The sequence below is a fragment of the Penicillium riverlandense genome (assembly GCF_028828495.1).
Source record: "Penicillium riverlandense strain IBT 135883 chromosome Unknown utg000001l_segment0_segment0, whole genome shotgun sequence".
Lineage (NCBI taxonomy): Eukaryota > Fungi > Ascomycota > Eurotiomycetes > Eurotiales > Aspergillaceae > Penicillium > Penicillium riverlandense.
This window is the reverse complement of record NW_026643194.1, coordinates 3,448,251-3,474,428: the sequence shown is the minus strand read 5'-3', so window position 1 is coordinate 3,474,428 and position 26,178 is coordinate 3,448,251. Positions and strand designations below refer to the sequence as shown.

General features: G+C 53.2%; 10 protein-coding genes across 10 annotated transcripts; 5 read left to right on the top strand and 5 right to left on the bottom strand.

The window, feature by feature from the left end:
- Positions 1–167: 167 nt before the first annotated feature.
- N7474_001411 (uncharacterized protein) lies at positions 168–1,618 on the top strand (the record flags this gene model as incomplete). The annotated part of the gene is made up of 4 exons (XM_057192826.1): positions 168–468; positions 525–654; positions 708–1,156; positions 1,203–1,618. The coding sequence occupies 4 exons, from the start codon at positions 168–170 to the stop codon at positions 1,616–1,618; spliced, it is 1,296 nt and encodes a 431-aa protein (XP_057057779.1).
- Positions 1,619–2,507: 889 nt separating this feature from the next.
- N7474_001410 (RNA-DNA hybrid ribonuclease) lies at positions 2,508–3,852 on the top strand (the record flags this gene model as incomplete). The annotated part of the gene is made up of 3 exons (XM_057192825.1): positions 2,508–2,715; positions 2,778–3,360; positions 3,423–3,852. 3 exons carry the CDS (start codon positions 2,508–2,510, stop codon positions 3,850–3,852), a joined length of 1,221 nt encoding a protein of 406 aa, XP_057057778.1.
- Positions 3,853–4,201: 349 nt separating this feature from the next.
- On the top strand, positions 4,202–6,042 carry N7474_001409 (putative Na/H antiporter; the record flags this gene model as incomplete). The annotated part of the gene is made up of 4 exons (XM_057192824.1): positions 4,202–4,319; positions 4,378–5,051; positions 5,107–5,189; positions 5,244–6,042. The coding sequence occupies 4 exons, from the start codon at positions 4,202–4,204 to the stop codon at positions 6,040–6,042; spliced, it is 1,674 nt and encodes a 557-aa protein (XP_057057777.1).
- Positions 6,043–6,852: 810 nt separating this feature from the next.
- Positions 6,853–11,365, bottom strand: N7474_001408 (uncharacterized protein; the record flags this gene model as incomplete). Its single annotated transcript, XM_057192823.1, is given in 4 exon segments — positions 6,853–7,017; positions 7,069–7,257; positions 7,309–10,432; positions 10,443–11,365. The coding sequence occupies 4 exon segments, from the start codon at positions 11,363–11,365 to the stop codon at positions 6,853–6,855; spliced, it is 4,401 nt and encodes a 1,466-aa protein (XP_057057776.1).
- Positions 11,366–11,663: 298 nt separating this feature from the next.
- On the top strand, positions 11,664–12,377 carry N7474_001407 (uncharacterized protein; the record flags this gene model as incomplete). The annotated part of the gene is made up of 1 exon (XM_057192822.1): positions 11,664–12,377. One exon carries the CDS (start codon positions 11,664–11,666, stop codon positions 12,375–12,377), a length of 714 nt encoding a protein of 237 aa, XP_057057775.1.
- A 460-nt stretch (positions 12,378–12,837) lies between these two features.
- N7474_001406 (uncharacterized protein) lies at positions 12,838–13,336 on the bottom strand (the record flags this gene model as incomplete). Its single annotated transcript, XM_057192821.1, has 3 exons — positions 12,838–12,945; positions 13,017–13,180; positions 13,237–13,336. The coding sequence occupies 3 exons, from the start codon at positions 13,334–13,336 to the stop codon at positions 12,838–12,840; spliced, it is 372 nt and encodes a 123-aa protein (XP_057057774.1).
- Positions 13,337–14,169: 833 nt separating this feature from the next.
- Positions 14,170–15,454, bottom strand: N7474_001405 (chitin synthase export chaperone; the record flags this gene model as incomplete). Its single annotated transcript, XM_057192820.1, has 6 exons — positions 14,170–14,381; positions 14,437–14,770; positions 14,853–14,946; positions 15,023–15,110; positions 15,163–15,256; positions 15,425–15,454. The coding sequence occupies 6 exons, from the start codon at positions 15,452–15,454 to the stop codon at positions 14,170–14,172; spliced, it is 852 nt and encodes a 283-aa protein (XP_057057773.1).
- A 1,613-nt stretch (positions 15,455–17,067) lies between these two features.
- On the bottom strand, positions 17,068–18,946 carry erg4 (c-24(28) sterol reductase; the record flags this gene model as incomplete). Its single annotated transcript, XM_057192819.1, has 4 exons — positions 17,068–17,079; positions 17,142–17,691; positions 17,742–18,770; positions 18,909–18,946. 4 exons carry the CDS (start codon positions 18,944–18,946, stop codon positions 17,068–17,070), a joined length of 1,629 nt encoding a protein of 542 aa, XP_057057772.1.
- A 697-nt stretch (positions 18,947–19,643) lies between these two features.
- On the bottom strand, positions 19,644–21,809 carry N7474_001403 (RING-type E3 ubiquitin transferase MAG2; the record flags this gene model as incomplete). Its single annotated transcript, XM_057192818.1, has 1 exon — positions 19,644–21,809. One exon carries the CDS (start codon positions 21,807–21,809, stop codon positions 19,644–19,646), a length of 2,166 nt encoding a protein of 721 aa, XP_057057771.1.
- Positions 21,810–22,552: 743 nt separating this feature from the next.
- N7474_001402 (mRNA-binding ubiquitin-specific protease UBP3) lies at positions 22,553–25,205 on the top strand (the record flags this gene model as incomplete). Its single annotated transcript, XM_057192817.1, has 3 exons — positions 22,553–23,071; positions 23,124–23,816; positions 23,868–25,205. The coding sequence occupies 3 exons, from the start codon at positions 22,553–22,555 to the stop codon at positions 25,203–25,205; spliced, it is 2,550 nt and encodes an 849-aa protein (XP_057057770.1).
- Positions 25,206–26,178: the final 973 nt, after the last annotated feature.

The following is a 26,178-nucleotide window of genomic DNA, read 5'->3' as shown; positions in this document are numbered from 1 at the left end:
TGTAAACGATTTGCCATTAGTTGAAGGGACCCCTTTGAAGGTAACTACCCGTGACTTAACCCGTAGAGGAAGGTTCAAATGATAGCATATATATCGTAGCTCATGCCATTCGTCTGGTTGAATGTGCTATTTCACTTCTGAACCTAGAAATTCAAGGGATACTCAACATGCCTGCTCAAACCAAAGAAATCATTGCCGCCCTTGATGCTGTTCAGCCCGAGGCGTTTGGCGGCAACGAAGTAGAACGGCTGCAAGTACGCGCTGCAGCGCGTCGACTGCTAGCCAGGGTGGAAACTCCCTACGAGCGCGCTTGGGGCTTCTGCTTTGAACATCCTGTCGTTTTTGCCGCACTGCAGACATGCATTGACCTAGGCCTGTGGAAATCCTGGACTAGTCTTGGAGGTGGCGAGAAGCATCTCGACGAGCTGGTCAAGCTGGCATCCCCTAACATCGAAACAAACCTGCTGCGTAAGCCTTTATCCTCATACTAGCATGTTCAGTGAAGGCTTACGGAGCGCGTACAGGTCGGCTCTTCCGCTTATTGGCAGCCTTTAACGTGGTCGAGGAGACAGCGGAAGACAAATTCAAGCCGACTCCGTTTTCGTACGCTATCGGCGATGAGAGTACCAAGGTTCGCGCCTCTCTTCAAGCTGCGTAAGTGTACCCCGAGCTACCAGGCCCATGTGCCACACTGACGTTTTGACCAGAACAAATCAATACATCGCTGCTGGCCTTAACTTGCCGGCCTACCTAGCCAAGACCTCCTACAAGGAACCTACAGATATCAACGAGAACAACCATTCGGACAGTGATCCGGACGGTTTCAACTTCTTTGGGCGGTTGCAGAAAAGCCCCGCTTACTTTGAGGCTTTCACCGGTCATATGGAGGCATGGACAGCATGGAAGACTCCGTGGACCAAGGTCTACGATACAACCAGACTGCTAGATGGTGCCAAGCTGGACAATGGTTCTGCATTCGTGGTTGATGTCGGTGGAAACACCGGGATCGATATTTCCCATGTGCATGTCAAGCATCCGGATATTCCTGCCGGATCGCTAGTCTTGCAAGACCTTCCAGAAGTGATTGCCAATGCTCAGGTCAATAAAAAGATCACAGCTATGGCCCATGACTTTTTCTTGCCGCAGCCAGTGAAAGGTAAGTGACAGTTCGGTTAAGAAGAGTCGGGTCTGCCTACTAATAGCCAACACCGCAGGGAGCCGTGCTTACTTTATGCACGCGGTTCTTCACGATTGGCCAGACGACAAAGCTAAGCAACTGCTAGAAAATACCAGAGACGCAATGGTAAAGGGGTACTCCAAGCTCTTCGTCTATGATATTGTTCTTCCGCCAACAGGAGCGAGCATCAGCCAAACCACGATGGACGTGAACATGATGTCGCTTCTATCAGCTTCTGAACGGACCCAAGGTGCATGGGAGAGGCTTTTGACCGACGCTGGCTTGAAAATTGTCAACTTCTGGCCTGACCCTCAGGAGTATGAGATGGTCATTGAAGCTGAGATCGCGGACTTTTCAAATGGTCATTGCACTCAGTGTTTAGACACCCAGGTACAGAGAGCAGGTGTTACAAGTCAGACTGAGACAAACGTTAATGCCTAGTTTGTTTCTAAATCAATGTTACGATTCTTGTTCCAGGGCGCCTCATTATACCGTGTTCTAGATGTATGTGCTCAGGTCAAATTCGAAAACATCCCCCGTACAGGTCTTTCGTTCTCGCAGGTAAACAAAAAGTTTGACGTATTGTCCAGCCGAGACCTGGAGATTGAATAGTGCCAGCCGAAGTATCAAGTGCACTTTCTCGGTATGGTGTATGCATCCGCCATATTAGAGACAATGGAACTCTAGATCGATCCATTCGTGATCTTCAGACTCCCTGCTGGGTTCAGCGCAAAGAAGTTATGCTGCCAGTAGGCGTGGGCTATTAGGCTTAGACAAAGGATATTCGCACCGGATTCGTGCTTGAGTTGTAATGGGTATGAAAATCAGTGTCACTCTATGTAGATACTTGCTGTACTCTCTAAGCAGTTGAAGGTAAGGGTCATTATACGCTCTCAGTACTTAGAATAGATCAAGCAAGATAGAGATATTCCTCGAGATATATTTCTACTTGTACATTTCTATCTTCTCTCCTGTCAAAATCATATGTGTTTTCGCATCTTGACCACTCCTTCATTGTGCCCCTCACATCCTCCCTTCCTTCCCCTCTTTCTTTCTTTCTTCCTCCTTCCTGTTTCTCTTCTTCCCCCTACGACCATCGATCGCCCTTTCAATCTCCTTTCATCTCTCTTCGCTCAGCACGATTCGCCGTATTTGGTACTCGGCCCCGCAGTCGGGACCTTGGTGTTCCCTTCTGAGCTGTCGATCGCGACCCCAATTCCTGCGCCGCGACGACGCGCAGACATCGCATCGGCTCCCCATACCAACCTCCCACTCTCCCCTCGGCACCCACATACCTTTCTCGACCGTTACTCGCGGCGTCCATTCCACCATGAACGAACCCACTCCCTCACCCAGTCCTGCCACCGCGCCAAAAGCCTCACCCCTCCCAAAACAGCCTCCCACGCCCACCACAGGCACCAAGCGCAAACGCAGCGCCCCTAGCAAATACTATGCCGTCAAGGCGGGGTTCAGTCCAGGCATTTACTTTGGATGGCAAGAGTGCCTGGCTCAGATCACGGGGTACAAGGGCGCAATTTGTGAGTGCCCTCATTCGCAAAACTAAGCTGGTCCGAACACTCACACCAAGAAACTCCTGCAGTCAAAGCATTCCCTACACACGAAGAAGCCACCGCATTTATCAAGGGTAACAGCCTTCCTTCCGCTCCCGGGGCTAGCTCGAATGGCGGACCACCCAGGTTCTACGGGATACAACGAGGTCGCGTACCAGGGGTGTACACGGATTGGGCAAAAGCACAAGAACAGATTCGCGGGTTTACACGGCCACGGTATCGAAAGTTTCCCACCCGGGAAGAGGCGGAGGAGTTCGTGAAGGAAGGACAAGAGCAGCGGCGTGCACCTGTTGGATTTGGCGAGCCTTCGAAACTCCCTGGAGGTGCAGGCATGATAAATGGGAATCCAAAAGATGCGGACGGTGTCGAATATCCAGCCGGCGACGGCCCTTTGCCACAGGGTGCGGAGGACGGGTTTGATCCTAATGTGTTATTGGATCCGGCGACGGGCAAGGTGGTTTACAAGACGGCGCCACAGAAAGCCATTACAAAGACACAGCCCGCAGGCATCCCAGGAATGTTACGGATATACACAGACGGGAGTTCGTTGCGAAATGGAACACCACTGGCGTCGGCAGGGGTGGGCGTATATTTTGGGCCCGGGGACTCAAGGTTTGTCTTGCGTCTCCTGAGATGCTCCTTCTTTTCCTTCTGACTTACATCCTTCATCCTAGCAGGAACGTTTCGGAGCCATTGAAGGGCAGTCGCCAGACGAACCAGCGTGCGGAGTTGACGGCGATTCTGCGGGCGATTGATATTGCACCCCGCCATCGCGATGTCACCATCATCACGGACAGCCGGTATGCGATTGACTGCGTGACGGTGTGGTTTATCAACTGGCGCCGCAACAATTGGATGACCAAGGACCGTAAGCCGGTGGAAAACAAGGACCTGGTCGAGTCGATCCTGGTCAAGATCGAGGAGCGCACCGAACTGAAGGTCAAGACGCTGTTTGAATGGGTCAAAGGCCATAACAAACATCCAGGCAACGAGGCAGCCGATCAGCTGGCGGTCCAAGGAGCCCAAGAGGGTGTGTCGGCCAAAGTAGAGGCGCGAGAAGCTAGCCGTGGTATTCCGGACGAGGTATTGGAGGAGGATTTTTAGTCTGATATGTAGGTGGCAAATAATGACCATTCAGTGACTGTACTGCCCAGGTACTACGGTCTGTACCTTAGATCTTGGCCACGGTCGGGACGAGCCGGTCTAAAGGATTTCTCCCCACCTCAAACTTTTTTCTTTCTCACCACACACCCTGTGCTCAGTATTAGTGATTTAGTCCGCAACTAGCCCAGCCTGGATCTTGCGATCAAACGCTTTCACCAGCCGGGCACATCTCCAACTTCACCCATGATCGCCCTGCTCCACGCCATCCAGATCCGCCATACGATGATTCGATAACATTCACTGAGACCTTGTTTTTCACTATCCAGCAGAGCCCCAAAGAGCCCGGACAATGCCGACTCTCGCTCTCATCAACTTCAACATTGTCTGCGCGACACTTGGAGGCTTCATCTCCCTCTTTGGGCTGGTCTCCTACTTATGCAAGGAACGCTTCTACCTTTCCGAAGCCTGTAAGTGTGTCTTTTTTTTTTGGTTCTTGTTATGCCGATCTTCCTAACTGGGATAAAGTGATCTCCCTGCTTGCAGGCGTAGCCTTCTCCCCACACGCAGCAAATTTCATCCGACCAGAAGACTACGCTCTTCACTCAGCGGCGAATCTCGACGCCATCACTCTGCATTTCACCCGCCTAGTCCTGGGCGTGCAGCTAGTCCTTGCGGGGGTGCAACTTCCCAAGCGTTATCTCCAGATAGAATGGAAGAGCCTGTCCTTACTCCTGGGGCCGGGCATGGCCGCCATGTGGATTTCCAGCAGCCTGATCGTTTACGCCATGGTTCCGGATATCCAATTTCTGCATGCCCTGATAGTGGGTGCGTGCGTGACGCCCACAGATCCCGTGCTGTCCAATTCGATTGTCAAGGGCAAGTTCGCCGATAAGCACGTCCCGCGTCCGCTGCAGAGGATTATCATCGCCGAGTCCGGGGCTAATGATGGACTTGGATATCCGTTCCTGTTCTTTGGGATTTACTTGATGAAGTATATCGGAATGGGAGGTGAAGGATATAGCGGCGGTGCTGGGACGGCGATTGGGTTGTGGTTTTATGAGACGTGGGTCTATACCATTCTGCTCAGTGTCGCCTATGGCGTTGTTGTGGGATGGCTTTCGAGGAAGCTTCTCCACTGGGCGGAGGAGAAGAGATATGTTGATCGGGAAAGCTTCCTGGTCTTCGCTCTCGCTCTCGCGGTGAGTTTCGCACACCAGTCGGGGTAGATGAGGCCGTTGCTAATTTTTATTCTAGTTATTTATCGTGGGAACCTGCGGTCTGATTGGAACAGATGACCTTCTGGCATGCTTCGTCGCCGGGAATGTGTTTACCCAGGAGTAAGTTGTCTGCTCGTGGCACATGGCGCCAACCTGAAACTGACAGTAAAGCAGTGACTGGTTTCGTCTGGAGACAATGGACGACTCGCTGCAGCCGACCATCGACATGCTGCTCAACCTGGCGGTTTTCATGTGGTTCGGCGCAGTATGCCCGTGGACTCTCTTCTTGAAAAACGACGTCATTCCCATCTACCGGCTCATCTTCCTAGGTGTTCTGATTCTCCTTGTGCGCCGACTCCCCGTCATTTTCGCCATGCACAAATACATCCACCAGATCGAGCATGCACGACAAGCCGCGTTTGTGGGGTTCTTTGGTCCTATCGGCGTTGGAGCCATCTTCTATCTGTCTATCAGTCGAGAGTTCCTGATGGAGATCACGGTTGACGGACACATCCGAGAAGACGCAGAGAAGGTCTCCGAGACTGTGAAGATAGTAGTCTGGTTTCTGGTCATTTGCAGCATTGTGGTCCACGGCCTCTCGGTCCCGCTTGGAAAAGCCGGATATCATCTCCCAAGGACAATATCCAGTGCGATCAGCACCAGCATGGATGAGCAGCCGGAGGCGGTGCCCATCGACAACTTCCGACGCACGCACAGCACGGCGACTACGCGGCCCGACGGCGCAGAACCGAGCCGTCGGACTCGTAAGCGCGATAGCGAGCGGGAAGAGCCTCCGCGGCCGCCTCTTTTCCGGATCGGTCGCTCGGTGATTCCTTCTCATTCGCCGTCGAGCGAGATTCGGTTTGGTGTCGGTCAGGAGGGTGAACCGGAACGGCCTGTGCATTTGGTTATTCGGGAGCCTGAGGGCAGCGTCTCTAATGAACAGCAAGAGAGATCTGCGCCTGGCGCTTGAGGGACTGTTGAGCTGAGAGCTAGATCTATGATGTGAGAGGGTGTGTGAGAGGGTGTGGTTGTGATTTAGATGTTTTAAGAGTGATGCTTTATTATGTTTGTGATGGTTGCGAGAAGACGATATGTCGAGAAAAGAGTTCATGTATATAGAACTGCATTTATAGACCTAGTTCAAATGCATGTCAAGATCTACATCTAATTCGTAGACCGAGTGGAGTACATAGACTAGGACGTACGCACTATTCTCCTCAACCCCACAAGCAGAAAAGAGACCAAATCAGGAATGCTATGTGCTAGGTATTCAAAATAAGCATCGAAAGGGACGAGCCATGCCCATGGAAAGATAGACTGGATAGTAAAAAATACAAAGAACATTCAACGTAACCGAGCTCAACCCCGAAATCAAACTGCGCCAGCCAGATCCAGCTCATCAATACGGTTATCCTAGTAATGTCAAGCCCCAAAGCCATATATCGGTAGAGATTTCTCCCTACGCGGGCAGAGAGCACAAAAAGAAATAACCGGGAAAGCACAAAAGCATCTTGAGCATGGATCGGGGCCAAAGTACTCAAAAACAATGCACAGGGAAAAGGTCGACAGCTCCTCATCCTCGTCTTTCATTTCTCCATAGTCCCCCACTCTATTCTCCATCCTCTTCACTCTTCACTCACATGCATCCCTTCCCCCCATTGAATGAATGCTTGGATATCGTTACACATTATGCTGAAAAGCAAATATGGTGACTTTTGGCATGGACGTGTGTGGGCTCGTATATCGTAAAAATGAAAACAAAGCTCCTCAAGACATAATCTTACTTGCTCTGATCATGCAGCTCGCGCGCACGACGCGAAAGCGGCGCAATCATTCGGAGAATCGGGTCGTGGGGGTTGCGCTCGGCAACGGTCATGTACAGGTTGTTAAGACGTTGGCTCAGGATATCCATGATCCGGGGCGCGACTTCGCGGAGATCGTTGTCCTGACAGTGTTAGTAATTGGGGTTTGATAGGGTAGGTGGACAGTAACATACCCTGGCATCGACGGTCTGGAGGACGACTTCCAGCCAGGAGAGACGCTGAGAGATGTTCGTCTGCAGAGATGAGGTGACAGCGACGCCCACGGACAGCGTCATGATCGGCGAAAGGCGGGCCAGGTAGGATGGGGGCACGCGGACGAAGAAGTTGTCGAACAGGTCGGCCTGTTGCGACGATTGCAGCCACTGAAGGTTCAATATTAGCAACAGCTATGAAACAAAAGAGGTGTAACGAACTTTGATAGATCCCTCCTCGAACTGCCCGGCGTTGATCAATTGCATAATCTCGGTCAGTTCAGCTTCCTCAGCGCTCCTCGGGGGAGCAGACAGGGCCGCAGCAGGGACGGGACCAGGGGCCGCGGGAGGCGGCGCAGCTCGAGATGCCGCCTGCGGTGGAGGAGCGCGCGCGTTGGTATCGCTTGGACGGGAAGCTGAAGCGGCGACCGAAGCGCGTTTGACATTTGCGACTGGACTCTGGCCCTGTCCCTGGCGCTGGGTGACAACCAGAGAAGCCACAGTGTTCGAAAGATCCCGCAGCATGACCGACATCTCCTCAATCTTCGCATTATCACTCTGGCGCTGCGCCTCGTAGCGCTTGATCTGGGCCTGGAAATGGTTTTCCATGTCTGTCTCGGCCTTCTTGGTGGAACGCGCCAGGTTCTGGATCAGGGGAGCGATAGAGCTCTGCACAGTCTTGGACACCTCAGCCTCAACACGAGGTGCAACCTTCTGAGCGACTGAATCCGAGACGGATTTAATCACCGCTGGCTGCTGCAAGGCATTGGTCACCGCCTTGGGAAGAGCCTGACGAAGTTCGTCTGTGATAGTTGCGCCAAGATGCTGGGAGACGATGCTGTTCAGCTGCTTGCCAGCCGCGGTGGTGGCGGCATCAGTGATAGCAGGAACCACATCACTCTGGATGCTGCTGGAGACGATGCGAGCCAGATTCTGCTCTACATTGTCAGACAGCGTACTGGAGACCAGCCGCAGGACTTGATCCTGCTTTGCAGATGAGGCAGCATCCCAGCTGCGACGCTCGTCGTCAAACCGACGGTACAAGTCTTCAAACTCGCGCCCAAGGCTCTTATTGAACTCACTAGAAACGCTGTTTTGGAGCGTCTCGAGATGCTTGTTCAAGGTGTCGGCCGACAAACCACTAGGGAGCGCAGAGACGACACCAGGTTGAATGCCACGGTCCGCCGCCTGAGTTGCATTCATAGCAGCGGTGGACGTGGACGAGGCAAGTGTTCCGTTCTTTGACTGCTCACTGGGCAGCGTTTCGACACCAACAGTGGCGGTAGGTTCTTTTGCCTTGGCTTCGGCAGCGGCTTTCTTTTTCTTCTTCTTTTCAGACTTATCGGTTCCGCTGGGTGCCTCAGGCTGCTCCTCACCACCCTTCTTCTTGGATTGCTTGGTCGGCGATGTGTTGCGCGAAGGAGTAGCACCGCTAACCGATTCGGCAATCTCCACTTTCTTCGGTGGCTCTTTGGTGGTCGCACGAGAAGGAGTAGAAGCCGAATCACCATTGATAGACGGGTCGTCAGTAACGTAGCTGGGGAAGGACTGAAGTTCGCTGATTTCGATACGGCCTTCTCCCAATGCATCGACAGGACGGATGACCTTGTTATCGGACGTCCAGCCCAGGTCTTCCTTCTTGATGGTCAGGCAGGTGACCCCGCGCGAATGCATCACATAGAGCTCAAATAGACCGGTGTCCTCAGTACCACGGCTGGATTTCGTGATGGGAAGAATCTCCAAGCTTCGCAGCTGGCCCTTGGACCCAAGAGAGATCTCCCGGATGCCGCTCAGACAGGCGGTAGACTCGGGCTTCGGAAGAGTACTGTCCTTCTCACTGGCAGCTCTGATATACGCCGTCTGCGTCATCTGTCCCAGATTATACCGAGGGGCAGACAGGTGAACAAAGTATATCGAATTGCGAGTGGGATGTCCAACGACAATAATCCCCGATGATGGATGGTAGTTGACGCTGCATATGGCGTCCGACTCGTTCTCGTGCGGGAACTTCAGCTCTTGCACAGCCTTGCCCAGCCCAATATCCCAGAGCTGTAAGGTGTGGTTTTGCTTGAGCCCGACCAGAACATAGCGGAGTGCCATGTTCTTTGAGTAAGCTCGTAGTTTGTCGATGAACAGCACCGACGTGGGCCACGACTTCTCCGCGGGGGAGCCAGTCACAAACGTGTTGAGCGGGACTCGGACCTCATTCAGATTCGATACGACACCGTCGATGAAATTGGGGTCATCGAGGACATCGGAGATGTCCCAGAAGCGCAGTCGGCCGGTCTTGTCGAGCGAAGCGATGATGGTATCGTCGTCACTAAAGGCAAAATCCTTACCGGCTTTGCCAGTTGAAATCTTCAGGGCACGCTCCTTCAGGAACTTCTCCGTGTTGACCGTGCGCTGAGAACCAGTGACGCCGTATTCAGAGTTCATCGCAGCCCGGGGAGACACGACATAGATGTTCTTTCCCCGACCGATGGCGAACAGATCGGGATGACGAGTGCTCCGCTTAGCCCGCGTTTTCAGCTGGCCGCCGGAGGTGTTCTCGTCAGAGGCCGGGAAAGGAGGGAATATCAGACTCTCGCTCTCCAGAGCATCCAGATCAAACAAGTCTTTGTCGTAGTGAGAGATTAACGCCCAGTACACGGCGCCACTGACTCCAATTCCAAGGATTGCCTGCACCTCGGAGGCGCCGGTGGCAGACGGCGACGTACAGAGAGCGACATTGAATATCCGGTCACGAGTAGAACGGAAAACCTGGCGATCACTGCCATCGTCCTGTCGAATAATTCTGATACCCCCAGTCTTGGCGAGGGCGTAAACGATGTATTCAGAAGTTGCCGCGGTCAGGGACCGATCCAGCTGATCAAACTCCTTTTTCAGGCGAGCAATGTCCATGACTCCATCATCACGGAATGTCGGCAGCTTTCCGGATTGCGACTTCACGGCGATGGTAATGAACGGCCGGAGAGGGAAGTTGTGGACGGAAATAACGCGCTCTTCCTCCTTTTCAGCACTATCCTCGGCACTCTCCCAGCTATCAGCCAGAGCTTCGGCATTTTGATTCGCATCCTGTCCAGCGGGGGCTGCAGTGGCGTCTGTCGCGGGTTCCGCGGCTGCCTGTTTCGCTTCGCCGGCGGTCTCTCGCAAGTGACTGGCAACAGACGATAGAACCCCCTGGGTCGACTGCTCCGGATCGGTGGGAATAGAAGCTTTCGCTGTGGGCTTAGGTTCACTGCCGCTGAGTGAACGGCCAATCTGGTCCACGAGACGACCGACGACGTCATTTACAGCCTGCTGCTGTGCCTCATCCAAAACAGGGGGACTCGCTCCTGTCTTGATTCTCGGCAGACTCAAGCACAGGGGTGGACTCAGGATTAATCTTCTGCCTCTTAGTCTGGGACACCTTCGGCTGGGTCTCAGGGGTATGCTTGGGCTGCGGGGACTTGTTACGAGGCGAGACGGCGGCCAATTGATCAAAGGGGTTGACGTAGGTAAACAACGACTCCTTGGAAGGAGGAGATGCGACCTTTTCGGGTTTCGCAGGCTCCACTGGAGTAGACTCCATGACTTCCATAAGGGTTTCCTTGGTTTCCTGAGGACGCAAAGCCTCAGCCAAAGCCGGCGATTCTTCTCCGTCGAGTCCCACAGGCTGGTGCCGGTTGAGCAGACGAAGCAACATCTCCTGGGTATTCTCGCTGGGACCAGCGGCATTGGCGGCGGATTGACTGGGCTGCACCGGGGGAGCAGCAGCAGGGGCAGCCTGCTTGCCGAACAGAGAAGCAACAAAGTCAGACGCGGAAATGTTTCGCTCGTGCGGCGAGGCGGCTTCCTGGCCTGGCAGGGACGGAGGCTGCTCGATCGGCACCTGCGGCTGCGCAGCAGGGCTGGCAACCTGCTTAAACTTGAGGAGATTCAACAAGTTTGCGGCGCGGTCGGGCTGGGCTTGCTGTGGCTGCTGCGGAGGCCACTCGTTGCGAGGCGTCGGGACATTGGGGCTCAGAATGTCAGAGCCGTGGTGAGGCGGGGTATTGACAGGCGCAGGGCTTTGGATATTCGAGGAGACCGAAGGATGGTGGTAGCCATGAGGCTGGGGGTAGGCGAAGCTCTGTCCGTCGTATGGCTGCTGCTGCTGTGGGTGCGGTGGGAACATACCCGGATGCTGGTACTGCGACGGACGCTGAGGCTGGGAGGTATCCTGGCCGGCAGCGTTGGTCGGAGAAGGACGAGGCCGGATGCTGGCCAGCAGAGCCTGAAGATCGTTGGGGGTGGACATTTCTGTCGCGCGCCTGGGATGACAGGCGACCTCCGCACGATCTGTAGCTCTGTAGCGAAAGCTCCCGAGAGCTCTCTTTCGAGAGGGAGAGGAGGGTGAAGGGGAGGGAAACACAGAAGCTGGGCAGTACCAGAGAGTGACAGACAGAAGGCGGAAACGAGAGATGGGAGATCAATGAAGGAGTTGAAGGGGTGTGAGAAGAAGGAAGGAAGGAAGAAGAAAAGCCAGCAGTTGGAGAAGCACAAAATGCCAGGGCTGGCGGTAATTCTGGTTTACCGTCAGGTTACCGTCACAAATGATGACTGTGCACTCTCTCGCCTCTTCTTGCCCGGCATCAGCGGGAATCAAGGAACTCCCAACATTCGGTAGTTTATACCTGACTACCTCTGTACCTACTGCCATACACACCTGCTATCTCTTTGTGCGCTTCATCCTACCCCAGCCCGCGGGCTGCCAACATCCACCACCATGTTTTGCCTCCGAAGGTAAGAAAGATCCTACTCTCGTTCCAACAAACCTAACTAATCTCGCTATTTCCAGCTGGTTACCACTTCTCTTCATTCCTACCAACGCATCCCCTCTGTTCATCATCTCCTTCGTCGCCCTAACCTATATAATCCACCGGCCATGCATCTACTGTTCAGCCCTGTTGCTGATTCTCTTCATCTCGTCCTGTCACTGGGCAGACCGCTGCATCTTTGATTTGCGCAGCAACTGGTTTGCGCCGCGCTACAGCTCCACACCTGATTACTATCCCTCAATCTCGGGCAACGGCACCTCTGCGGCAGTGGACCCCAATGAGAGTCTGGCTGGGTTTGTCTTTGAGACTCTCAATTCAACAGCCAAGACGTTAGCGGGCGCTGCGGTCGATGGTGTACAACAGCAGCTAGCTTCGCGCGGACTGGAGTCCAGACCGGAGGAGTGGACGGGCGTGGGCTTGGAGTGGTTGCGGAGTCTCCTCGGGCGTCGGGAATGGACTCTTCCCTGCGTGGATGTCAAGGTTCGCCTATGAGTTAGGCGGATGATCAAAAAAGAAAAACCTTGAATTATGGGGGAAAGCAGGGCTGGTCTCTCCATCCCCCCGTTCTGATGGGGGAAAGCACGTGCATTTTTCATGTCCTTTGGACTATTGGGTGGTTTTCATCTTTGGCTAGGAGGGGATAAACTGCATGGGTTCCTCGCACCTGTTCGTTTCATTGCTACTGTATATACCTTGTTACCATTGTATTCATTAGACTGCCAGAGAACCGCGGAATAGTTTACGGCAGGATCCCGGTGTCACTTCACTCTTGAATTTGTGCTACAAGTAATGCCTAGCTCAGCAGCCGAAGATACATGGAATCCATTACATTTCAAGCTTCAACAGGAGTGTCGCCAATCGTAATAGACCAAAGAGAGCAAAGAAAAGTTACAGCTTAACCCTAACTAAACATAACATGCTAACACATAGACGGATGTCCTGTTCAACGGCCTCAAGCATTAACCACTTGGGGTGTAAGCGTAGAATTCGATGCCGAGCAAAGGCCCAGTGCAGACAGAACGTTGGCTACGAGAGGGATACAAGCAGCGCAAGAGCAGATCTAGTTTACCGCATATATCAACGTCCGGACACATTGGGGATATTAAAGATTGTACACATATGTATACATACCTCGCTGACGCTATTCGAAAGACATTTCTGCAAAGCAGCGGAATCGCCGCTCGCAATAGCTGAAATGATACAAGTGATCTCGCCGGTCAAGCCGAGACACGAGCCCAGGCTGCAGTTGGGCGGAAGGAGGTTGTTGTCGACGACTGCCCTGTTCTTCTCTTGCACTGAATATCTCTTGGTTAGCATATTCCTCAAGCAATTCCCCGTCAGGCTGACATACAAGTAGCTTCATGGACCCGCTCCACCAGCACTGGGGGCGTTGCCACGGCGGAGGCCAGGCCCGAGGCGAGGACGAGAGCGGCGATGTTGAAGAAGCGCATTGTTAATTCTCTCTTCTTAGATCTAAAGCTTGGCAAGTAGGTTTATTCATCCATGGCTCGTCTGAGAAGGCACTTTATATAGCGAATGCCCGGTTTCACTTGAGTTGGTCGTCTGCTCAAGCACAAGACCAAAGACAGACCTGCTCAGCGAAGAAGCTAACCTTGTAGTCAATGTGACACCTTTTCGGGGCAAAGACCTGACCAAAGGAGACGGAGTGAGGTCGAGGGAGGTCACACCGGGTTGCATTGGGGATTCTCCCGACGGAGCGGATGCTACCTGTGGAGTGAATTGGAGAGGAATGACCAGGATGCAATTTGATATTCGAGGGCCTAAGGTACCTGAGGAGACGGCAATGAGCGCTGTTGAATAAGCTGCACTTCGCTACACAATAAATAGACACTGAGTGACGCATTTAGGAAGGAAACTCCATGTGAAGATAATTATCGGACATCAATTATATGCTAAGTACATGGCGGAGAGGTATCTGACAATTGAGCACATACACAGAAAAACACACCAACGGGGTCTGGTGGCCCAAGCAAGCACACGCCAGGCAGATCGTAACGCCCCAACGTTTACTTGAGGATCGATAGATCATGTGAACAAGTGCCAACATACAAGACATGGCACCCGCGGAGGAACATGGCAGAAGCAAAGGGTGAATCGTGAAACATGACTCGGAGAATGTGGTATCACAACGTCGAAGGTTCTGTTCATCGTGACGGAAACAAGCTGACGTCTCGAAGAGTCCGAAGGAAGAATGGCGTATGTATGAGAAAAAAAAAATAATCAAGCAAGAGGGAAACACAAGCCGGGGAATCAATCAATTAACTCAGTTGTAGCCACCTCCCACGGGAAGGGGCCAGTCGTCCTCGGTGATACTGCTCCAGAAGATCCAGAGCAGACCAACAGAGAGCAGCGTAAAGAGCGTTTCAAACAGGGCGCCGTTAATTTTCCCATTTGTGCCCTGGCACAGATGGGTGCTGACCACGTACTGGAAGACCTGGCCGATGGCGAACAACAGACCAGCGCCGCTCAGATAGACTAGAGCAGGAACCGTTAGCAAGCAAATACTCCCTTGGACAGGGGCCACACATACTCATTGGCCGGAACTCGCCCAGCACCGAGAGCACCAGAATGGCCTCCAGGACGAAGAAAAAGACCAGGCAGACCAGCGGGAAGAGCTGGTACAAAACATAGAGGCCGATATTGCGGTTGTCACCGAAATGGCTAGGCTCAAAATGACCGGTCCAGTTGAATCCCGTGTCTAGAGCAATGTACCCAGTGCCAATGAAGAGGATCGCGGCAGAGACACAGATCAGACCGAGAGACATCGGAGTGCCATCGTCAAGCAACTGAAAGCCCACCAGCGCATTCAAGAGCAGAATCCAACAAGTGGCAGCGATTGCCGCGACATGCACCGCAGAAAATCCCTAGATCACCCTTTCGTCAGCCAAGAATTCCCGCCTTATTTTCTTCCACGCGCGAGGAAAATGCGCCGAGATAGTCTCCTACCTTCCGAACCGCATCTTGGAGCGGGAAGCCGCCGACCGTGAAGATCTCGCAAATCTCGATGATGATGAATCCCAGAAGGAACAATTGCATCTCACTGTTGAACACCCGCGCGTCAGTTGATCTTGCCCGTGGCCAAAAACACAGGGTCTGACGGTTGGGGGGTTGCATACCGTCGCCCGACGGCGGCGTGCTTCTTGTCCGACCTCCAGATCAAAAACAGCGAAAGCAAGATGGCGATGAAAGCCAGCAAGATGGAACCTGTCGTCCGTATCAGCCGACCGTCTTTCTTCCGAGATTTTCCCGATCCTACCTAAATTGCTGAGATGTCTACCCCCGCTCAACTCGATGCCCGTGAGCGCGCAGCCGCCATAAGGGGCCCCAGGCGGAACGTTAATTTTGAAGAGCTGGAGCGCGAGGCGAGTCAGTGTTGATTCTTTTGAGAGAGGAGAAGGGTCTCACGGACATTGCAAACGGGCAATGTCGAGTCGCGACAAAAGTCCTGTCATACCCAGCGGCGGTCAGTCTTTGTTGATGGTGGTATCCCGGTAGATCCGCGGGGACGAGGCACTCACGTGGAAATTCCCGAATTGAGTCGACCCCATGGTGAATTGAAGCGATCAGGAGGACGCGAGAAAACGAGTGGTGAGAGGGTGTTAGGGATGACTAGAATGAATCAAGCCCCCTGACCCACGCGGAGAGCCAGCCACGGCCAGTAGAGAATCGCTGGAGAGAGTGTGGTGGTGCGACAGACAGACGATGATGGGAGAGGAACTTCTCCCAGGGGAGCGCAAGAAGAACAAGAATGGGGATGTGAAGCGACACAAAGAGTGGAGAAAGAACTAAACAAGGCAGAGACAGAAAGAGAGCGAGAGAGTGTGGTGAGAGAGGCTAGACTGGCACTAAGGACGAAGAGCGTTAGTGACCGGGTGGGAACAGGGACACTGGCTGGCCCACCACCACCCATGGTAATTCCAGAAATTATTAATAGCAAACGACGGAAATGCTTGCCATGTACTACATAACTATTCGAGGTACATGCTTCCCTAGGTACCTAGTCTACTATGGCGGTACGATGGAGGTACCTAGAGCCATGTTGACTACATTCATCGGGACCATCTCCATGCTGCAGGACCGCACAGACAGTTAGGGTAAACACTCCGGCCACCTGCAGTGCGGATCACCCCTAGCCACAACTTGAAGGCCCTTGCACCGAGGATGGTGGGGACAAATGTGATCTGGTAATTTGGAGGACGAGACAAAGGGTTGCCCAGGATATATCCCTCCCAGTAGAGAGACTCAGTAGTAGTACCTCTAGGGCTTGGTTTCTCTCTCCCAGCGCCCTTGTTCAATCTATGGCTCCCGTGAAACAATTCATTTGGTCTCGTTTCCAATCCATCGCATCCAGATTTGAACCAGGGGCTTGGGGGGATGTTATGCATGGCTGGGAGACTGTGTGGAAATGGAGACATGACACTGCAAGATTCAGCATGCAGGAGAAGAGACAGTCGAGGGGGTTGCATGATCCGATGTCTTAGAAGCCGTCGAAGCACAGCCCTAGAAGGAACTCTGGGTAGTTCCTCACAACAAATATTCGTGTTTCATCCAGCACATCTATCCCCACCAAGAACGTCCACCTCATTTCTCTGGTTCAACCAGCGTGGTAAGGCGTGGAATAAGACATGGTATTGACCTTCATGTCATGCCCAGGATTAGAGCACTTCGTTATGATATGCATGCATAGACGAAACTATAACCAACCGAGTGAATGCAATTTCCCAAAAAGAGAAAATTTTACCGCAGTGTCAAAATGAATTCCCTCGTAAGTCCTACACTCCATTCGACTGGATAACCCTGCTTTGCGAGTTAACAGGTCTACGGGGTCTAGAAAGACGAGGAGCAATAATACTACGAACCCATAAATAATGGAAGAGCTCGATCAAGTCATTGAATAATATACATTGAAACCAACAAAAAAGTTGAGGGAACAGTCACCCCGAACCCTCGGGGGAACAGAGGAATCCAAAATGACGAACCAAGGTAAACATTATAAGAAGAAGAAAATAGCGCGTGCCATGTGGAAAGGGAATCCTGGTAAGTTTGGAAACATTGGCCATTTTAGTCGGCTGTGGGCTCACAGACAACGACCTCACAGCCGCTGTACAGGGATTAAGAATGAAGAGATAAAAAGGGCCCGAACATTATATTCGGGTTGCCATTAGAAGACATACTGCGTCATTGACAGGTTAGTAAACCGGCGTTCCAATGCTTCATAAAGATGTCATCACTTACGGGAATGAAGAGGTAGGGAACGGCCTTCTCATACTCGAGCCAAGCCTCACCGTACTTGGTCCGACACCGTTGGATGTCACGCAGGGCGCGATGGCTGATCATGCAGGCAAAGAAGACCGGGTAGAACCAAGGGAACGGGCTCGAGAAACCGGTGATCAGGCCCCAGTTCAAGGCGAAGTAGAGATCGCAGGTGTAGTGGATCTTGCGGGCCTTGCCGTACCACCCATCCATGAGGATCTTGGAGCCATCGGCCGCGGTGATGGTCTTGGGGTTCTCGACGGTCTGCCAAGGGAGCTGCGGGAACGTGTTTCGGGTCACCATGGTGCCGCGCTCCTGCTGGCGGAAGCGGTTCTTCTGGCTGTTGGTCGTGTCCCAGACCCAATACACGAACAGATATCCGACATAGAGGAAGGCCAGGAAGAAGCGGTTCCAGTGGTAAGTAGCTGGGTCATGGTTGGCCAGGTAGATGGTGCAGTGGCAGTAGCTCAAGGGCACGCCAGCCAGGTTCCAGAAGATCAGCATGAAGCCCCATTTCTCATAGTACATGTCCCTAAATGAGGGTGTTAGTGAGGATCAACGAACCAAAATCAGGAAACTCACCAGGTGGATACAATGCACTCTTCGCCTTTCGAGCAGGCGTTGGCATAGAGGAAATGCGCCATGACGAGGAACATGACCTCGCCAGACACATAGCCATAGACCTCCCACTGGCGAGCGGCGGCACCCATGGACAGGAACAAGAGAATGTACCAGGGGAGGCGCACTTCGAAGAACATCTTGAAATCGAGGATTTCGAACATGCGCGGGTTGAGCTCAGCACCCATGAAGAAGTCATAGATGGGGTAACCAGTCATGCGGTGCTGCGCACCGCGGTACAGGGCCGAGAAGTAGGCGGCGAAAGAGACCAGGTATCCCGACAAGATCGCGACACTAAGTAGAGGCCCGAATTCATCGATGATGGTGTAGAGCTTGAAGAGACCCGTGAAGTGCAGACCCAATGCCAGCGCAATGCTCGTGTAGAAAGACCACACGGCCGAGCAGTAGTACGGCAGTTGCTTGCCGCCCAAGTGCGGCAGTGGCCGTCCCATCATCGAGACACCGGGAAGAAGAAGGTAGCAGGCACCCTCGAAGACAAAGAAAACCCAGTAGATGGTCCAGGCCTTAAGCGATGGGAACGCACCGGTGTATACCAACTGACCCAGATGCGCGAAAAACTCCGAGTAGCTCTGGTCCTCGGCAGGACGAGGGAACTTGCCATTGTAGTAGGTCGCGCCAATCCACATGTAGTACATGAGCATGGGGAATCCAATCATCATGGACAGCACGCCGAGAGAACCACCGAACTCGAAGTGACCACTGTAGTCGACCTTGGGGTCGAGTCCTTCCTCCCAGCCGTCCACAATGCGACTGGCCTTGATCTTCGACGACTTGGACTGGGACTTGGGGGCAGCGGCCTTGCCATTGGTCACGCTCTTCGGGGTGTCCGCCTCCTCCTCAGCCTTGACTTTGCCAGAGGTGCGACGGCGCGTGGCCGACTTGGATCGGCTAGCTGGGGTGTCGGACTCGCTGGCCTCGGAGGCACGAGTGCGGCGGCCAGGCGTCTCAATGAACCCGGGGCGATCCATTTTCCTGTGTAGAAGAGCAATTGCAAGTTAGTCGTGGACTTTTTTCAGAAAACGGCGCAAAGGAGGTAAATAATATACCTCGCGCAGGGTGGATATTGTTCGTCGCCAAGGGGGCAGGGGGATCCATGGGAACCAGACTTACTTGGGAGTTCTCCCCGTTTGGGAGCGTGTCAATGTCATGGTCGCGTATCCGGAAGATGCGATTCCGGGTGATCGGGGGTATTACTGGCGCTGCCGTGTGCGATGCGAAAGGGAAGAAAGAGAGAACCAGTGTAGCGGGAAGGGGCAAAACAAGAATGTTTACTACGGGCCAGGTACTCGCCGAGTACCACGCCGCCCGCGCCAGTATGGACTAGGTACGCAAAAAATACATTGGTGACTAATACCTGACCTGCAGAATACAGGTCCGGGTCGCCTCTTCCGTGGATCCCCACAGTTGTTCGCTGTGCCCTGCCTTTTACAGCGGAACAGTACAATTTTGGAGTGTAGTTCTAGATGATTAACAGACCATGGCAGAGTCTCGGAAGATCTGAGTTCCGTGGTGGTGTGTGTGTGTGTGCATGTATGTCTTTGTGTATGTGAAAATATATATTCGGAATCTACTGACTGCCAACGAGTCTCAATATTGTTCGGGAAAGCATACACACAGAGTGATCTGGCACACCAACAGAACTTCATTGATGTCTAGTTTATTATTGTTTCATTCGTGTAAGAGTCCAATGCTGGCCCAAACAAGCTGGGATGGAATGTGGGTCCTAACAACCGAGATGCAAAAAATCCGAACAGACGTAGATGTGATGTGTGATCTGGAGAACGACGGAAAGACTCCGACGCATATAATGAAACATTGTATAAAAAGAGATGGACACGCCAAGGCTCATGCACCTCTGTGGCTGGTGGTCGACATCAATGTGATCTTGTTCTTCTTCTTCTTCTTTCCGCCGCCACCACTACTCGCGGAAGCCTGCTGGCTCTCGGCAACACTCTGGGCAAGTACGTCAGATTCTTGTTGAGCGAGGAGCTCGTCTTCCCATCCTTGTCGCCACCCGTCGCTGGGCAGTTGAGGCTCCACAATTGGAGAGCTCGAAGCCACTGCTGTCGTCCCCCAAACAGTGCGAGTGCCTGGGCCTGGAGGGCTGGTGGAGGGTGATGCCAATGCTCCAAAGTGGGACGTGGCACGTGGGGGAGAGGCAGATGAGGCGCCGGCGTCAAATAGCGGAGGGTCTGCGGGCAGAGGCTGAAAATCATGGGCGGAGAAAGGCACTTCGCTGGGTTCCCCTCCAATGCTGGGCCTCTTGCGTCGCGCGGCCGCCCATCGCTTGTCATCCTCTTCTTTCTCGGCTCGAATGCGGTCTTTCTCCTCGCGAGCCTCTTTCTCCCGATTGCGCTTTCGTCTCCGTTCGGTTTCGGAGCGGAAACGATCCAGAACCTCGGGAACGACCACATCTCTCCAGTCACACTCAAGAAAGCTCACTTCGCATCCGTGTGGGAGGTGTCCCAGGTATTTGACACGTTTGCGAAGCTCATCGTCAACGATATGACCGCTAGATATGCGTTCGACCCGAGGAAGGATGGTCGTAGGGAACAGGGAATATTCACCGAATGCAGCCTTAAGGATGCGGATGTCAAGGGGCGAGAGGTAGAAGTGAGGCAAGGCTTGGTAAAAGTAATAAGGCTGATCCAACGCGTGCGAAGCTTGCGATTCTTTGTCTTTGCCACGACCCTTGGGTTTAAATCGGGAATTGGGGAGAGGACTCAAACCGGAACCCGAGTTAGAATCCACTTGAAGCTTGCTCATGGCTTCGGCGAGATGATCTGCTTCGACTGACGTTGCAGGGGTGGATATAGCTTCGACCACAGGATGCATCGATTCTGTAGAAGTAGAAGAGGCACTGACGGATGTGTCGATGGGGGGTTTCCCGGCCTTCGCTGGTCGGTTGGCCGACGGTTGCCGTAAAACATCTGGGGGGTTGCCGATGCCCTTGAGCTTCTCTTTCGCCTCTGTGATGGCATTGATCGCCTTTCTGGTCCAGGTGTTCTCATCCCCGAACAAAAGCTCGTCTTCAACTTCTTGTCGGTGAAGATCTTCGATTTCTGCATCGTATTGAGATGTCATATAGTCTTCGCCGCCTTTCATCATCCGAGAGTAGTCGGCAACCTCTGCAACATGGTACCACGGAATATCTTCCTCGGGGCCGAAAGTTTCGGCACTCTCATGAGGCAATGCAAGAGTACTTCCAGGCTCTCGTTTCACCAATCGCAGCACCACATCTCCACCTTCAAATGGAAGGTCACCCTCCTGGCCGCGGAACCATCGGACTGGCCGCGTTTCTGAGATATAAACTATATCCCAGCAAATGGGACACTTCTTCCATCGAGCCTTTTTTTCGGGCGCGGAGTTTTCGTCATCAGACGAGTGCATATACCGAATGAGACATGACAAACAAAATATATGACCACAGCGAGCCATCCGTGGCGCCACCGGTGTTGACAGACAGATAGGGCAGCCGGCGGCTTGGGTTTGAGCAGACACCAACACCTGAAGAACAGAATCCCAATCCAAATGGACATCGGCGTTGGCGGCCTGGGCATGGTAATTCCGGTTTGGTGTCACAATGAACCGATAGTTGGCGTGAACATAGCGAGCCTTGTCAACCACATCTCCCCTTGATGTGTAGCGCCGACGAGGCTGCGGTTGATACTGTGGACGAGGCGGGAGGGAAAAGTTCATCAAATGGGTAATGGACGTCTGTCCCTTGCGGCTGGTGGTTGATCTCATGACTGCTGATTCACTATACTCGTCGTCATCCAACAACCGCGGCTTCCGTTGTCGTTTGTGTTGACTCTTCCGAGCTTGATTGTTCCTCGCCGCTGGCGAGCTGCGCGAAAATAGCCCCGAACCAACGCTTCCCGAGCCACCGGAACGTCGTTGAGAGCCACTATCGGTCGAAGGTGTGGAGTGGAATTGCGCAGACGAGACTGAAGCGTTCGGGATATTTACCGCTTTTGACGAGACCGGGTTCTGTCCTGCATTGGACGACATCTCTTTGCGTTGGTAAACCGGGACTGGATGGCGACTGGTCCTCGAGACGTAGCTTCACTCTCTGACCGCGAGGCTATCGTTCTGGAGGGGTGGGTGTACTCGGACCAAGGCGGGGTATTCCAACAATCACAGTCTGCCCAGCATCCCAGAAGGAGCCAGGAAGCTCGTCACGGAGCAAAATAAGAGGTGAGAGAACGGACAAAACTGGGATCACTCAATGCCGATAACAAGCGTTGGAGGGGTGGTCCAGCCATTACATAAACAGGGGCCCGTGCCCCGGCTTATTCATCCCCCATGAGGGAATCAATCCATGCTGGGAAGGAAGCAATTATTCACTTCTCTCTCTACATGAGCTGCGAGACGAACAACCTTACCTTTTTCTTCTCTCGTACCTCTATCACCTTGCCACCATCCCACCCTGTTGATTCTACGTCGCCCTTCACAGCCGCTGTCTAGGTACCCTAGTCAGTCCTTTTTTTTTTTTTGAGCCTCTGTTCCGTCGGCGCATTTTGATCGATCCCGAATCCCCTTCCCAGCAGCAGACTTTCCACCATCCGTCCAACTGCTCCGTCTGCCGCCATCCCGCGCCTCCTACCGCTGTTTCCGTCCTTGTCCAAAGCCGAGATGGCTGCATAAGTGCGCCTGAGTTTTGACTCATCGTGATTTGACCTCCGCGCATGGCTCCCATTGAGGCAACGCGTGGCTAAACCGTCAAGGCGACTTTCTCTCCCAGTCCGGTCGAAATGAATCACCACTTGCCCGCGATGCCCCATGGGCAGCCGCCGATGCCTCCTTCGAGGCGGCAGCAAGACTACTATTACAACCCAGCACCTCCCAACATGCGCTCTCCGCCGTATATGGGCTACCCTCCGCCCATGAATGGCCATATGCCTACCGCCTACTCGCCGCAGCAGTATCCCCAACAATGGTATCCGCCTCCTGTTCATATGCAAATGCCTCCACGTCCATACCAGCCACCCTATGGACCGATGATTGTGTCCTCATACCCTCAACAGCCAATGATGGCTCCAAACCATATTCCGCCTCAACCGTTGCCGATGCAACAAAGGACCTCGACTCCGCTGCAGCCGAGTATGTCCCCGTCAATGATACCGCCGCCCCTGCAACCTGAGATGCATGAACACCCTGCCGCTCCTTTGCCGGTCCAGGTCCCGCCTCCTCAAACGTATCCCATTGCTTCTCCGCCGCCACAATGGGAGCCTAAAGTCATTTCAACCCCGAGACCTCCATTTTCTGCACCGGTAAGTTTCTCCGGGCATGCTATCTTAATATTTGGTCTGACCCATGATATAGCTCCCTTGGCTCTCTGTCCCAGAGCTTGCTTTCCCTGCTAGGACTCCACACCGACGCCGAAGAACTCGTGCTATGAAATCGGGTGTTGAGCTTCCATCCAAAGATGGGCCGCACAAAGTTGAAAGCGAGCAATACGGTGATAACTTGCGCCTGGACTCGGTGGTTCAGGAACATTCCGAACCAGAGACGCCAACTACCTCGTTTCTTCCCTCGGACACGGATTCCACCCAACCTACGACACCTTCTTCCACGGCCAAATCCCAAACTCAAACACGCAGCTCCAAACCTGCTATTCCATTGGCCCCGCCCATTCCCGTTGTGCCGAATGCCCCTGCCACCCCAAGACAAGCCAAAGATAGTTCCAGTACCGCATCGGAAACGCCCAAGTCCACTGCAGCAGCTGTCACCGAAGTCGACTCCGAGGAAATTCCTGCTACTGGATCCGAAACAAACCAAGCCCCTCCTCACGCCGCACCCAAATCATGGGCGGACTTGGTTCGTGCAAAGGCTAGCGCACGGCCAGCCGTCGCATCTGGTGCTGCAGCAGACTCTTCTATCGCTATGCAGAAGAGTGAATCTCTTGCCGGCGTCCTGAGCAGCCTCGGCGAGGATGTCACCCAGTACAGCGATAAAATTGCTTTTCTTGAGCCCCGAGGCTTGGTCAACACCGGCAATATGTGTTACATGAACTCTGTAAGTCAGGGCGGATTCCTGGTAAAAAGCACCCACTAACCTTGTCTTTAGGTGTTGCAAATATTGGTTTCATGCGTGCCATTCTATCAATTTCTTGACCATATCGGCCGAAGAGCCGCACACAGCTTCCAGAGTGATCTTCCTCTGATTGATTCCATGATTATGTTCATGAGAGAATTCCGTTTCATCGACGCGGCGAGCTCCGAAGACCAGCTGCGGCTCAGACTCAAGCCAAATGAGTTGGAGCAGTACGGCGAAGCTTTCATTCCTGAATTTGTATATGAAATGGTTCGGCAGCTGCCACGCTTCCGGGATATGAAGCGTGGTCACCAGCAAGATGTCCAGGAGTTCTTGGGTTTCCTTTTGGAAGAGATGCACGAAGAATGCGCTCGAGCTGCCAAGCATACATCAGCGAAGGGCGTCGATGCCAATGGTCCTGCTGCGGCCGACGGATCGTCAGATGATGTGTGGCTGGAAGTTGGTCACAAGCAGAAGGCCGCCGTGACACAATCATCCGGTGCAATCGCCATGGAGTCACCGGTGACCAGAATTTTTGGCGGCAAGATCAGGTCGGAATTCAAGGTGCCCGGCAACAAGACGTCGGTCACTCTGGAGCCTTACCAGCCTCTGCAGCTCGATATTGGGTCGCCTGATGTACACAATATCATTGACGCGCTCAAAGGGCTTACCAAGCCGGAAAGCATTCAAGGCGATTTCAACTCGTCCCGCGGCCCCAATGTCACGGCGACCAAGCAGGTGTTCATTGAGACTTTGCCCCCTGTCCTCATCCTTCACCTCAAGCGCTTCCAGTATGACAGTTTGACTGGAGCAACCCAAAAGATCTACAAGAAAGTTGGTTACCCCCTGGATTTGGAGATCCCACGAGAGGTCTTCCCTGCTCATCGGCGCAACGCGATCTTATCTCAAGGAGGACTTCCAAAGTATCGCCTTATGGGAGTGATCTACCACCATGGCAAGAACGCCAGCGGTGGTCACTACACAGTTGATGTTCGACGTCAAGACGGCCGCGAATGGATTCGCCTGGATGACACCGTCATTCGCCGTGTCCGAAGTGAAGATGTGGCGGAAGCAGGCGGCGAGGAAGATCCCAAGGTCCTTGCGGCGGCTCTCGAGCAACACAAGGACAAGAGTCAGAGCCCTAGCGCCAACATTTTCGACCACATTGACCAGAGCGACATGGATTCGGCTGATAGTGAAAAGGGCTGGAGCCAGGTCAATGGCACTAGCGGTGGACCTGCAAGCAAGAAGTCCGTTAATGGTGTCACTTCCTCTTCCGGACCTTCTTCCGGCATCCGAACCCCTCTCGGCAGGTACGGTGCCAGGGATAACCGTGTTGCATACTTGCTGTTCTACCAGCGAATGGCTTGATTTGGTTATGGTGGCATCCAAGCAAGTTATCTCGCTTCTGTTTAATGCCTCTTTTTACACCGAGAGGTTGCTTTTCCTGCTCTATTCAACACGCATTTCAACACCAGCACACACTTCCACCATTTACATTGATTACCTGCATTTGATCCTTCTCCTCAGGGGTCCACACTTTCCATTTTCTATCGACTGTATATACCATGCTCCAATGCTGGCCGGCTTGCAGTTGGCCAAATGTGTTTCGACGACGGAACCATTCATATTGAATGCGGTGGTTGACTCTCACCGCGAGGCTGAATACTGGGTTCTAGGACGCGGCGGGTCCTAGATCTCTTTCTCCAGTCCTCAGTCTGGCCATTTATCTACCGTCCCCGGCCTCTCGGTTGTGACATACCTCGTGTCTCCTGCTCAAGACACATGAACACAACCTCATCCAAACGCACACCTCCATAACCTATCTTTGTTTTAACCAGTTTTCCTGTGATTACCATGATGCCCGGACTCTGCTACCCCCTTACCCATTTTGTGGATCATATGGCCTGTTTTCTTTTCCTCTTGGCTCTTTGATTTCCTGTCTTGTTTGCTTGTTGCTGGGCTGTATCTTATGGGATGTCGACTCTTGTATATATACCCTGCTATTGCTTCCGTTTTTCTCTTTTCTCATCAGGGATACACGCATTTCCAGACCATCGTGCTTTCCCCATCTCGCACACGGATCTGAACACAGACTGGAGGAACCCTACCCTTTTCTTCCCCTTTCTTCCTTGCTGTGACCTTTTTTCTTTTCGCCGTGTGTCGCGTGGGATCGAGTCTGTGACGATGTCATGAATTTCCTTGCTTTTGCCTTTTTGTTACTTGTATTGTTGATCATAGACCGTGGATGTTGGGGCGGCGTTGCCTGTGCATTCAGGCCCGGGGGTTTTTAGGTGGTGTTGGGCGGGGAGAGAGGAGTGAATACTGGAGATGTTGAAGAGAG